At 52.2% G+C, this 13,349-nt stretch overlaps 1 protein-coding gene across 6 annotated transcripts in view; it reads right to left on the bottom strand.

The window, feature by feature from the left end:
* Positions 1-8,801: 8,801 nt before the first annotated feature.
* The window catches only part of KDM2A (lysine demethylase 2A), a 92,590-nt gene continuing 88,042 nt past the window's right edge, over positions 8,802-13,349 (bottom strand). For all 6 annotated transcript variants that reach the window (XM_024987456.2, XM_059883116.1, XM_024987455.2 and 3 more), the window contains 3 exons: positions 12,829-12,987; positions 12,046-12,261; positions 8,802-11,603 (listed from right to left, as the gene is read on the bottom strand). In XM_024987456.2, the coding sequence (XP_024843224.1) occupies positions 11,422-11,603; positions 12,046-12,261; positions 12,829-12,987 (557 nt within the window). In that variant the 3' untranslated portion in view covers positions 8,802-11,421. The remainder of the gene's footprint in view (positions 11,604-12,045; positions 12,262-12,828; positions 12,988-13,349) is intronic.

The following is a 13,349-nucleotide window of genomic DNA, read 5'->3' as shown; positions in this document are numbered from 1 at the left end:
GTCCTGGGCCCATGGAGCCAAAGCCTCATGCCAGTTTGTGGGTCAGTAACCAGGACCTTTTTGCAAAGCCTAGGATTCTCCACCACCTTTGTCATGGGCACTTCTCAGCCTATCTTTTGAGATCAGCCTCGGCAGAGCCTGGAACCAGAACGCATCAGTCAGGATGGTGAGGTCCCCTTCTCAGTGGGTGACGCGACCATCCACCCACACGCTCAAGCCCGAACTCCAGGCATTACCCTTGGCTCCTCTGTCTCCCCATGCCCTAATCTATCACCATATCCTCTCATCTGGCCTCCTGAGAATTTTCTTAAACCTGTCTGCTTCTGAGGATTCCCAGGGCTCCTGCCTGAATACAGGCCTTGACCAGAGATGCCTCCCTCGAATCTCGATCTGATAGATTTACTGTCTACTTAGCACTGAGAAGCAGTGCTCCAGGGCTTCTGGGGATGCTGGGAGTGGGGAATTCAGAGGGGGGGCTCCCCCCCCGCCCCACTCTCCGAAAGCAAATCACGTAAGCAAGTTCCTTAACCTGCAAGTCAAACTCTTGGGTGACTGAGTCGTGCTCCCCTCTCAGGCCAGGGTTGCCATCATCCCCTAAGCCCGAGGTACCCCCTGCCATCAGCTGATCCATCAGCTTTTACCCCTGTGTCTTTGTCTCTCCCTCTGTCTCGAAGCCCTCTGCGTGTCCTCTTCCCTGGCTAACTCCGGCTTACCGTTTAAGACCCACCTCCTCCAGGCCACCGTCCCCAGTCCCCTTGCTCCCAATTGTGTACATCTCCAGTTCTGCACTTGGTACCTGCTCCCTGATTTGAAAACATCATCAATTGCAAGATGCACGTCATTCAAGTTTTTTGACGGGGAGGGGTGGGATGTGTGTGTCTGTTGTTGTTTAGTCGCTCAGTCATGTCCAACTCTTTGCGACCCCATGGACTGCAGCACGCCAGGCTTCTCTGTCCTTCAGTAGCTCCCAGAGCTTGCTCAAAACTCAGGTCCATTGAATCAGTCCATGAAGCTTTATTCAATATTTGCATCCACTGGGAAATGCCTCCTGCCGTTCACACCTCCTCTCACTGAAACCAGTGCTCCCAGTTTACTTCTTGCCCCCCAGAGCCCACCATGAGACCTGACACAGAAAGATAAAGTCAACATTTGATGGGTGAATGAGTGACTGAGTGAACGAGCCCCACAGCCCAAGGTGGCACATGGTGTCTGGGGTAGAAGATGGCCAGAGTAATAGGAGGATATGACGGAAGGCCTCCGACCTCTTCTCCTCCTGCCTCTCCGAAACTCTTCAGCACTCTAACTACAGTCACTCACTGGCCTGGGGTTTCTGGAACAGCTCCTATTTTAAAACTTCTGTCCAGTGAACTCATTAGGCCAGAGTCTCTGTGAATTCTGAAAAGCCCCCCATCCTGCTCCCAGAAGAGGCCCAACCTCCTCCACACCACCTGCAAACCCAGAAAGCCCTTCCCACCCACTGCTCAACCTGCAACCCAGGCAGGCCTGAAGCCAGGATTGAGAGAGAGAGAGCCGCCAGGGCCCTCTCCTCACTGATTCCTGGGACCCTGGAAAGCAGCTCCTGGAAGCCTTGGCCTGGGGAGGCTGTGTTTTGGATGGTGCTGCCCTCTGGTGGTTGAGGGGAGGTCAATTGTCAACTTGCCTTTTCAGGCTGGCTTCAGTCTTTCTCAACCAGCCTTTGTCTGGTGCCTAGACGGTGCCAGCCGGTGGCTGGGGTGCTGGGAGTGAACGAGGAGTGGAATCCCATCTCCACCCAGCTGGCAGGCCTGCAGATACAGCCATACCTGGCATCTCCCCTGGATGACTAATGTGTGTTGCAAACTTAACATGTCCCACGCTGAGCTCTCGCTCCCACCACCCTGCCCAGTCCAACCTGCTCCTCTCCCGGCTCCCCTTCTCAGCCACAGCTCCTTCACTTTTCAAAAGCCCAGGAGTCATCCTCCATTCCTCTCTTCCCTCACCTGCTCCTGTGCCCCCTCTCCCGGCTGTCATCCAGCTTGTCCCATTGACTACTGATGTGTCTGTCTCCAAAGTATTGTTGTTTAGTTGCTGAGTCGTGTCCAACTCTGTGACCCCATGGACTGCAGCACGCCAGGCTCCTCTGTCCTTCTCTATCTCCCCAAGTTTTCTCAGACTCATGTCCTTTGAGTTGGTGATGCCATCCAACCATCTAGTCCTCTGTTGCCATCTCCTCCTGCCTTCAGTCTTTCCCAGCATCAGTGTCTTTTTCAGTGAGTCAGCTCTTCGCATCAAGTGGCCAAAGTATTGGAGCTCCAGCTTCAGCATCAGTCCTTCCAATGAATACTCAGGGTTGATCTCCTTTAGGATTGACTGGTTTGATCTTCTTGCTGTCCAAGGGACTCTCAAGAGTCTTCTCCAGCACAAAGGTATTGATACATCCCAAATCCTTTCACTGTGCCCTGCTAAACCCGATCTGAGTCCCATCACCTCCTGCCTGGCATTGATGCCTGCACCAGCCTCCACCCTGCCACTCCTCTAGCCAGAGTCTTTTACAGAGTCTTCACAGGCCTAAATGTAACCCCATCTCCAATGACCACCCCTGCACTTAGGAAACCTACTCTTTTCTGTGGCCCGTGAGACTTACAGTTTGGCCCCTGCCCATCGCTCTAACTCAATCCCCCTGCCCCTCCCTGTGCCCTTTCGTCTCCAGTCTCTCTGATCTTCCTTCTGACACTACAACTAGCCAAGTTCATTTCTACCTCTGGGGTGCTGACTTTATAATTCCCCTTGCCTGGAATGACTTCCTTTTCACTTCCTTCCCATAAGGCAGATTCCTGCTCGCCCTGCATCCCATGGGTGGAAAGGTTCCTGTTCAGAGGGCTCTCCCTGGTGCCCCTGTCTGGTGTGGTCACTGCTGCATTCCTCACATTGGATGCCAAGTTAGGGCCACAGAAACAGAACTCAGGTCTGGAGAGGAAGAAGGCCCCCTCCAATTAACCTGGCAAGAGGATATGGGAGGAGGTGGCAGGCTCAGGAAAAGAGGAAGAGTTGGCGAAGGTCTTGAACTTGACATGGTCTGCACATGAGCAGGAGTGAGGTTGGGGGTGAGGACTGGCATGTGCCAAGGCCCAGGAACGCAGGTTTCCTCTTGCTGGGGCTTCACCTCTGTCTCCATCCTGGGCTTTGAAGAGCCAGGAGGATGAACTTGAGGGTGTCTCAATCCATACAGCTCACCGGGGGTGAGCAGACTTGACTGGGAGAAACTCCTGCTTAATGTGGGCAGCGACCTCTTTGATGTCCGGGGCCCACATGGTGCCAGGCTTTGGCTGGGAGGCTGGGACTTCACCTCGTTTACTCAGTCACTCGTCCAACAGTGTACCTGAGCTCCTACTACATACCAGGCCCTGGTGCTTGGCCTTGGGCATCCAACATAGGAGAGACGGCGAATCTATGGGCAAAGCATACATAATAATAAACACTGACGCTTCCTGGGTTCTCTCCATGTGCAGGCCACTGTTCCTAGAACCCAGATGATCTCATTTAATACTCAAAACATCCTTATGAGGCAAGTGACAAGTTATCGTTAGGGCCGGGAGCCTGCTCGGGTGAAGTCGGGGAAAACTCTTGAGGACTGGCATTTCCGCCAAGGACACAGGCCTTGTGCTCCCTCCTGCACAGTCCAAGGGCCTTTGATAGCCCACAACTCTGCCAGGCTTCCAGGCCGCTGCTTCGCCCGACCAGTCTCCCGAGAGCAGCGCCTCTCCCTGGAACCCTCCGGAAAGTCACAAGTCCCCACGCCGCCTGGGGCCGCAGTCTCCCTTTTCCGCCTTGGAGCCTCAGCGCGACATGGCCCCGCCTCTGGATCCGGCCCCGCCCCGCCCGGGCTCCGCCCCACCCCGCCCCGCTCCTCCCACAGGGCCCTCTTGGAGCTGTCCCCAGTGCGCATGCGCCTCGTCTTCTGCGACTCAGGCTTAGTCGTGCTGAGCTCCTACTGCTTGTCTGCGCCTTGACCTTTGAGCATCTCAGTCGAGGTCTCGTAGGCCCCACCGGCCCCGCTGTATCCTCTGGTACTTGCCTGTCAGGGAAAGGGAGGATGGGTGTGGAAAAGCCGCTTGCTGGGTGCTTTAGATAAAGTTACTTGACCTCTCTGAGCCCTGCCTTTCTCTTCTGTACCCCAGCCTGGCCTCACTGAATTGTTTTGAGGGTAAATGAAGATGTGTATGCAGTGGTGGGTGGGCTGAGGAGATGTCTTTCTGAACGGTCACTGGTAACACATCCTGAGGACCTTGGAGCCCACTTGTGTGTCTCCCTCTCAGCGTCCTCCATGGTCTTTCTCTCCTTTCATTTCTCTTCTCCCCTCCCAGGTTCTTTGCCTCTTTCTCTGCCTTCCCTTTTCTGGATCTTTCAGGGTGTTTCTCTCTGGGTCTGGATCTCTCTGCCTCTCCACCTGTCTTGCCCTCCTGGCGCTGCCACGGCACAGTCTGGAAGCACAACAGCTTTCTGGCCCCTTGTCGCTCTCTGGCGTGGGGCAGGTTTAGGGGACAGAAGGCTAGGCTGAGGGCAACTGCAGGTGCTCCCGGACCTTGGGTGTCTGCTCTATTTCCTGCCCATACATTGGTGTCAGCGCTGAGGGTTCGTTTCTGGTCTGGGCCTCTGGAAGGTGGGGAGGTAGGGTGACTCTCCCCAGCAAGTGCCAGGCCTGCTCTGCTGGTGGCCACCCGAATGGCACTTAGCACAGAACTGACCTGGGAGGGCTAGAGGAGCTGGAATTGGCCTTCTCCCCAGGTCTAGCTACCTCATTTGTGGGGTCCACTGCAAATAAAGTGCACAGCCCCTTTTTCAAAAATTAAGAATTTCAAGGGACTTCCTTGGTGGCCCAACGGCTAAGACTTCGCGCTCCCAATGCAGGGGGCCCGGGTTTGATCCCTGGTCCGGGAACTAGATCCCACATGCAGCAACTAAGAAAGAGTTGACATGGGACAACTAAAAAAGATCTCACATGTTGCAACAATGATCGAAGATCCTGAGTGCAGCAACTAAGACTGGCACAGCCAAACTAAAAAAAAAAAAGAATTTCAAGATGGTGACAAGAGCACATTAAACCCAGTGTGGGATCCCTCTGAGGGCAGGGCCCCATGTGACTGCATGGATCACTCACCCATGAAATCAGTCCTGCTTCCTTTTCCTATAAATCCACCTTTCATTGTGCTCAGGAGCAGATGGAGGGGAAGCCAAGCTAGCTAAGTCTAGCCCCACCCTCAAGGAGTTCAGAGTGCCATGGGAGGGGCTGTGGGCACACACCCGGCCTGGCTGCTCAGCAGGCATGAGAGACTGGGGGGCAGGGGGGGAAGGCCCAAGTTCCGGAGTCCTTGGCCCAGTGTTCATGTATGTCCCAGCTTTGCCTTCACTTCCTATCTCAGCCTGGGCTGTGTTATCTGTAGAGTGAAGCCACCTGCCCACTCCCTTCCTTGGGTGGAGTTTGAGTGTAAAATGCCATTGCTTGTACACAGAGGCTAGGAAGTGAGGTGGATAGGACTGACTCTGCAGCCAGTCTCCAGGTTTTACTAGCCAAGACACTTCAGGCCAATGTCCATAAACTGAAGTTTCTCATCTTTAAAATGAGGGTAGGGCTTCCCTGCTGGTTCAGTGGTAAAGAATCCACCTGCTAATGCAGGTTTGATCCCTGATCCGGGAGGATCCCACATGCCGTGAAGCGACTAAGCTTGAGTGCCCCAAGTATTGAGCCTGTGCTGTGGAGCCCACGTGCTCCACAAGAGAAACCCTCACAATTAGAAGCCTGCACATCGCAACTGAAGAGTAGACCCTGCTCTCTCCAACTAGAGAAAAAGTCCATGCAGCAACGAAGACCCAGCACAGCCGACAAAAACAAAAACAAGATAACAGTAGAGTTGCTGTGTATTTACAGTGGCCAAGACATGGAATCAGCGTAAATGTCCACTGATAGACGAGTGGGTGAAGATGTGGTGCACGTGCGCAATGGGATATTACTCAGCCATAAAAAAGATTGAAATAATGCCAGTTGCAGCAACATGGATGAACTTAGAGATTATCACAGTAAGTGAAGTCAGAAAAAAAGACAAATACCATGTGCTATCATTATATATGGAATCGAAAACATGACACAAGGGACTTCCCTGGTGATCCAATGGTTACAATGGGATACTTTCACTGCCATGATTCCAGGTTCAGTCCCTAGCCAAGAAACAAAGATCTCGCAAGCTGCATAGCACAGCCTAAACCAATGAAATACGACCCAAGTGAACTGATTTATGAAACAGAAACAGACTCTTAAAAGACATAGGAAACGAACTTATGGCTGTTTTTGTTGTTCAGTTGTGGTTCTTGAAGGGGAAAGGGGGTTGTTGTTCGGTTGCTCAGTCATGCCCGCCTCTTTGTGACCCCATAGACCAGGCTTCCCTGTCCTTCATCATCTCCTGGAGTTTCCTCAAACTCATGTCCGTTGAGTCATGAAAGGGTCTAGGGGAGGGATAAATGAGGAGTTTGGGGTTAGCAGGTAAAAACTACTAACTATATAGTAAATACAGCCTGTGCTACTGTATAGCACAGGGAACTATACTCAATATACTGTAATAAACCATAATGGAAAAGAATATGAAAAAGAATATGTATACATATGTGTATAACTGAATCACTTTGCTGTACACCAGAAATTAACCCAACATTCTAAATCAACTATACTTCAAAAAAATAGGGTTGCTGTAAAGATTAGGAGTTAGCATGTGTAGATACTTAGACCAGTCTGGGTCAACACACAGGCTCAGTAGATGCCCGCTGTTTTTATTTTGTTGCCTGTGAAAGGTATACAGAATGTCCAGGTTAATCCCTTCTGATTGGAGGAGAAACAGGAAGGGCTTCTGGAGGAAAAGGTGAAGGAGGATAGGTTTTCATAGTTGTGGTGAAGTGACACCCACTGAACGCGGCAACCCTGGGGGCTACAGAGGTGCCTGTTCAAGGCCTCTTGGAAGCACCTACCGCCAGCCCGGTGCTTCTTTTACAGATGACGGTGGCTAGTGATGCAGAGGTCAGTGGCACATGACCCTGGAGAGTTACACATGACAGCTTGATTCCTGTATACGGAAGGTGTATGGAAGGTGTACCAGCAAAGGCCCAGAGACAGTGGAGTTAAGTTATAAGGGTGGAGAGGAGTTGTTAGTTGCTAAGTTATGTCCGACTCTTTTGAAACCCCATGGACTATAGTATAGCCTGCCAGGCTCCTCTGTCCATGGGATTTCTCAGGCAAGAAAACTGGAGTGGGTTGCATTTCCTCACTGGCAGGTAGATTCTTTACCACTGAGCCATCAGGGAAGCCCGGAGAGGAGGGGTAAATGATGAGGGAGCTTGAGAACGTATCCTGAGACAAACACACTGATGGGTTTTAAGTAGAGGAGTCAAATCTAAAAGAAATGTTCTGGCTGCCAACAAGGCAGATGGGGGTTGGACTGCAGGCTGAGAAGTCTCAGGGCTCTTGCTGGAGTCAAGGTTCTGGAAAATGGTAGCTTCAACTAGGGTGGCAGGCATGAAGTTATAAAGAGGTAGATGGGTTTCTGTGATGTTTAGAAGGCATAATGGACACTCTGCCTTCCTTGGCCAACGTCAAAAATGGCCACAATCGCAGCCATCCTCGGGAAATGGAATCGGCTGACTGTCCAGGATCCCTCTTCCAGGATGCACAGAATTGGAGATGGTCCTTAACAGCTCGGCGAGGAGGATGGGCAGGAGCCCCCCCAGATCCCTTAAGGGAGAGATGCGAGCCTTCTTGGGACCTCCTGGGCATCACCTCAGCTCTCCTGAGATGGCACAGTCAGGTCTGAGGTCAACAGCGGGCAGCATGCAGGACACTCGTCTAAACGCTGGAAGCTTGTACTCAACAGGCAGGACCCAGTGGGACAAATGCCGATGGAGCCGGATACAGACCTTTCTTGGTGGCCTCGAGCAGGCACTGTCCTTGAGAGGCTTGTTCTGTAGCTGCAGTGGGTGGAGGTTGGCCGTGGCCTTGGCTACTGGCTCTCCAGGGATGGCCAGAATAGAAATCCTCAGGCCTGTACATAGGGGAGCACCACACAGTCCTTCCAGCTCTCCCCAAGAACTCTGCAGCACCTCTCCAGGCACCGCCTTGTGGGGAGGAGTCGGGATCAGGTAATCCTATGCCTAAATTTCCACATCTATTAAAAAGTTCCCTTTGATGCTGTAAAATTTAAGCAAGTGCTGCTTTCAGACATTAAAAAAAAAGAAGGCAAAGCAAGTCACAGAAGCACACAGCACTTCCGTTGCCACTCAGGGATGGGGGAGGAACTGCGGGGCTGGTGGGGGGTGGGGGGAGAGGCTGCAGCACCTCCAGACTTCCTCTTTCTCATGCACGCACACACACACACCAAGGCAGAAAAGTTTTTGGTATTTTTGTTTTGGTTTTGAAAGCCTTTTTATTTAAAAAAAAAAAAAAAAAACCCAAATAAAAATATTTCCCACTGGAGGCTATTTCTTTTTTTGTTTTAAAAATTTTTATTACACAAATATCTCCCATTCCCATATGTCAGAGGAAAGATGTCCTTGCTCTTTGTAAAACCAATAGTGGAGAACGTTTAGAAAACAAAAGTCCGCCTAGCTTTCCTCCTTTCCCTGGCCCCGAATAACCCCAATGTGTCAACTGAGATAGCGTGACTTGTCCTCTTAATGCTTACATTTTTTTTTTTTTAGCACAACATTGGAGATTGACTCTAAACCAGCAACAAAAAAATATATATTTACAATATTTCTCGGAAAACAAAAACACAACCAAACCCTTTAAACATAGTGACTTTAGGAGTTTTATTTATGGAGCAGTTATTTTTTTTTAATCACCAAGTGATTTTATATTATATATATATATATATATATATAAATTTTCTTCCTTTCCTTTGTGGTTTTTCGCCCCGGTGCTTGGAAAGATGGAGGCAGGGTGTCTGGTCCTGTGGTCTGCGGAGGGCAGGCTCTCCTGGCAAGGCTGTGTCTACGAGCAGATGGCAGGAAATTTGGTGGAACTCCCGGGTTCCTCTGTCCCCAAAGAGAGACATTTCTGTCCTCCACACAGACCAACCCTCACCTCTAAAAACCATTTTCTCCCTCACAGTTCCAGAGAAAGGGAAGCCCAGCAAAGCCCACTGGCTGCCATTCCTGGGTTCCCTTTTCCTCTCACCGACTTACGTGCGCAGTAAAGATGCTCGTTTTTCCAAACGCAAAACAACAAAAATAAAAGCCAAAGCCCAAAACAAACCATCAGCTTGGAAATCTCTATGGGTGAGATGTCCCAAAGTCAGAGGCACTCTCCCGGAACAATCCCTGCTCTGAGGGGGTCTCTCCACCTCCCCTTTTATAAAAAGACAAGAAAGCAAAACAAAGTCATCTTTTCAGTATTTTCCACAGGAGCAACCGAAAAAAGGCAGGAAGCTTCCAATTATAGGTCATTAACAATAACATTAATAAGGTTTTTGCTCAATACCCAGGGTTCTTGACAGAGAAGTTCCCCTAACTGAGGCACTCTGGAATAAGTCACTGGCATTTCCTCAAGGTTTCAGCCCCAGGTGGCTGAGGCCTGGAGACCAATGGAAGGGGCAGAGGGTCAGGGGAGCAGACTGCTGCTTTTAAGGTGCAGCAAGAGAATCAGCAGATTGGAAGAAACCGACACAACGCCACCCCCTCCCAAGACCCAATTTTCTCTCAGGAGGCCAGTCAATGCCAGGGTCAAAGCTGGGCTAGGTGGCAAAGAGGGAGCCCCTCTGCCTCTATTGCTTTGGAAGTGGCAAGGGGGCACGTGGCGTCTCTCCTTGGGGTGGCTCACACTTCAGACCCCAGGTGCCTGGGCTCCTTCCCCTCCCCCACAGGGCTTCAGGAGGAGGAGAGCCTGAGGCTGGGCTACAGGAAAGGGGCCGGGAGGGGATGGGCTGGGTTCCAGATGGTGGGGCAAGGTTGTGCTATCGCCTTCCTTTCGGATGGGGAGCGGAGTGCAAACCCGCGTCTATCGTTTATCAGCTCTTGCCACAGGCTGCTGCTACTGAGCATCTCCTCACACACTTAAATATTGACCCAAAAGAAATCCCGACCTTTCGTTCCATTTTTTTTTTTTTTTTAAAGTGCAAAAAGCTCTCTGCTGCCCTAGAGAGAGGATCTTTGGACAGGCCGTTCAATGCAAAGTAAGAGGGGGCAGCTGATGGGGCTCGACACAGGGCAGTGGAGCGGGAGACGCCAGGCTCCCCTCCTTCCCTCCACACACACGCTTAATACACTCAGCCACACACACAGAGGCACATGCACACCCCCTTCCATGGCTGCAGGCAGAGGGCAGGTGACTGGCTTCTAAGCAGGACTCCCCACCCCTCCGAAGGCGCCGGGATCAGTGAGCCGCTGAGGCTAGACACAGGCGTGGGCTCGGATGGCTACAGGACCCGAGGCCTGGAGCCTGCCCAGGGGCAGGTGGGGACTTGGCCTAGTTCTCTGACCCCCCAGCTGGGGGAGACAGGCTGCTCCCTCTGAGGATAGACATCTAGGGAAAGCCCTATTCAGGTGGGAATAAAGGAAAGTGTGAAAAAGGGTAGGGCAGGCCAAAGAGGGAAGGGATGGGGAGACGGTGGTGCCTGTCTCAGGATCTGCCTGGGAAGCAGTAAAATTGGGTGTCCCTGGGGTAGACAGTTCCAGCTCCTCTGAAGAGCCTCAACCCCAATAAGTGCAACAAGGACTTCATAGAAACTAGCAGGAAAGTCTGGGGTGGGGGAACCTCATTCTGTGAACTACCATGAGCATCGGACAGGATCAAGCTACAAGGAGAGGAGGGAGAGCACAGACAGACAAGAGGTGTGGACACCTCAACAGCACCAGTGTGATCTGCATGGGTCTGGCCTTCCTGGGGCCACTGGCCCCTCCTGCGTAAGTCGGGAGAGTGTGACGGAGGAGAGACACGCACTGGACACCACGAGGAGAACCTGGCCACGGAGACAGGGCCGCTTTCTTCCCTGGGAGTTTGCTCAGAACCAGGCACTGCTGGGGACCATGGATGGGGGGAGGAGGGCCCCAGGGCCCAGTGCAGGTGATGGCTGCACAGACACCCCAAAGTGAGAACCCGGCCTCCTGGCCGACGAGTGAGTGGGCGGGTGAGCAAGCAAGCAGGCACTGTGACAGCACACAGCCTGCGCTTTCCCCTTGGATCAATTTGCTACTCCCTTCTCCTTAGGAGGGAGAGGAACAGGCCGGTAAGCCTGGAGTCCACCCCTCTCTCTGCCCTGACTGTAAGGGGAGGGCTCAAGGGACAGGAGAGCAGAGAGGGAGTGTGACGCTGGCCTCGGAGCCCGTGCAGGGGCGGGGAGAGAGGCTCTCCTGGCTGGGGAGTCAGGGGGAAGATCGGTTTCCTGTTCAGTCTGGGCTGGGTGTGTCTTAGCTGATCTTCTGTATCAGCTTCTCGTCAGACAGGCAGTACAGACTGTTGATGGACAAGTCTGAGATGAAGTGCTCGCAGGCTTTTCGAGTGATCTGCTTGCATCCTCGAAGGTCGATCAAGGTGACGTTGGCGATGCGCCGTAGGTAGATCAGGGTCTGGTCTGTCAGTTTATTGCAACCTGTGGGGAAAGTGACCACAAGGACAATGCTGCGTACACACACTCAAAGGAGCCTGCTTCTGATGCTCAATTCCCCAGCTTTCCTCAAAAGGCTAAACAAAAGTCCCTCTTTTCCCCGTAACTACCTGGCTCAGAGACCAGATATGCCATCAGCACGGCAGCCTCGGAAGGCCCCTGCCACCGTACTCCCTGCACTGCAAAGCTGCCCAACCTGCAGCTGGGTGCTGGCTGTATTCTTAGGCACCTGACAACTGCTCAAGGCCTTGGTCCCCACCAGTTACAAAAGGAACACAGTTCCATGTCTTGTCCACATGTGAGGAAACGAATTAACACGGTTTAGTCAACAGCCCATGTTCTTTCTGTTCTACTGGTCAAACTCCAAGAAGGGCTGGGCTTCCAAAGGGCAGGGGACCATCTGTCACAGAACATGGCAGTGCCATACCTGCCATGTTGAGCTCTGTGAGGGAGTAACGAGTGGAAGACCCAACAGCAGTGAGCAGATTGGAGGACTGGTCTGTCAGGTGGCTGCAGTGACTGAGGTCGAGTCGAGACAGGAGGGGCATGTGGCGAATGATGAGACGAAGCGTGGCGTCTGTGATGTCAAGGCCTGCCAGCCGGAAGTCGGTCATGTTCCGGAGCTTGCTGCGATTGTCCTGGCCTGCACAGGCAAGAGAAGGACCTAGATCCAGACCCTTAACTCTAGTTCAGCTCAAGCTGCAGGCAGCTTCAGTCATGGATATTTGCTGGCTGGGCTGTGCAGGGGTTAACAAGCAGAACTGCCCACACCCAGCCCTGCCTTCAGGGAGCGAGCAGTGTGTGGGGGCCGTTTCCAGGAAACCAAACACGTTTTCTTTCTTCCCAGCTGCTGGATTGTGCCTCACTCACACAGCAAAGGGGTATGTGTGGAATGCTCCTCTCCTTCCCACACTCCCACACTTTTCTAGACCATCAGGGAAACAGGCTTCAACGTTCCACCTCAACCATGATGCCTTCCCAGACTTCCTCAGGCTTATACTCTCTAACCCCCAAACTCCACTGACCCACAAAACAGACTTACTCCTTTCTTTGCAGGTAGCTATCTGTAAATAGTTAACTGTACTTGTACATAGTCCATCGTCCTGTTTTCAACTTCCACTTTTCTACTTTTCAACAGTGTCATTTCTGGGACTACCTGAGCTTCTGGGAATGCTGAAAGGAGCACAGGGAAGTCAGGCCTAGAGCATACCCGGTTTATCCGCCGGTGGAGTCAGCAAGTCCCGAATTTGAGGGTCCTTGATTCCTACTGCCCACCGAAGATCAAGGGTCCTGAGAAGGGGGCAGCTGGAGGTGCTGAGGGCAGAGACTGCAGACCAGGAGCAGCCTGCTAGGAGGAGGTCTTTCAGTCCTGCAACGGAAGGAGACAGACATGCAGTAACACACTCTACCAGCTGTCCAAAGCCTCAACTACCAGCTGATCTGACCAAGGTAAACAGATCCCCAGCCGAATGGAGGAAGGGACCATATCCTAAACTTATCCTAGTAATCCTGCTCAAAAACTTCTTTGCCCTCCTAAATTACATCTAACTCTGGTGGTAAAATGGATTGCTTGGTTTCCAGCAGAGTAACAAGTGTGTGTGACTTCTAAGACCTCAAAGTGCTTAAGGGAATCCTTACAGGGGGCTAATCAAGGCGACATCTTAACTCAAATCCTCTCTTCAGAGACTACACCGAGAAGACCTGCAGAGCTGGCGGTAGCACCTGACCCGC

Source organism: Bos taurus, chromosome 29 (assembly GCF_002263795.3).
Source record: "Bos taurus isolate L1 Dominette 01449 registration number 42190680 breed Hereford chromosome 29, ARS-UCD2.0, whole genome shotgun sequence".
Lineage (NCBI taxonomy): Eukaryota > Metazoa > Chordata > Mammalia > Artiodactyla > Bovidae > Bos > Bos taurus.
Note: the sequence above shows the minus strand (reverse complement) of the source record. Positions and strands in the feature narration are given on the sequence as shown.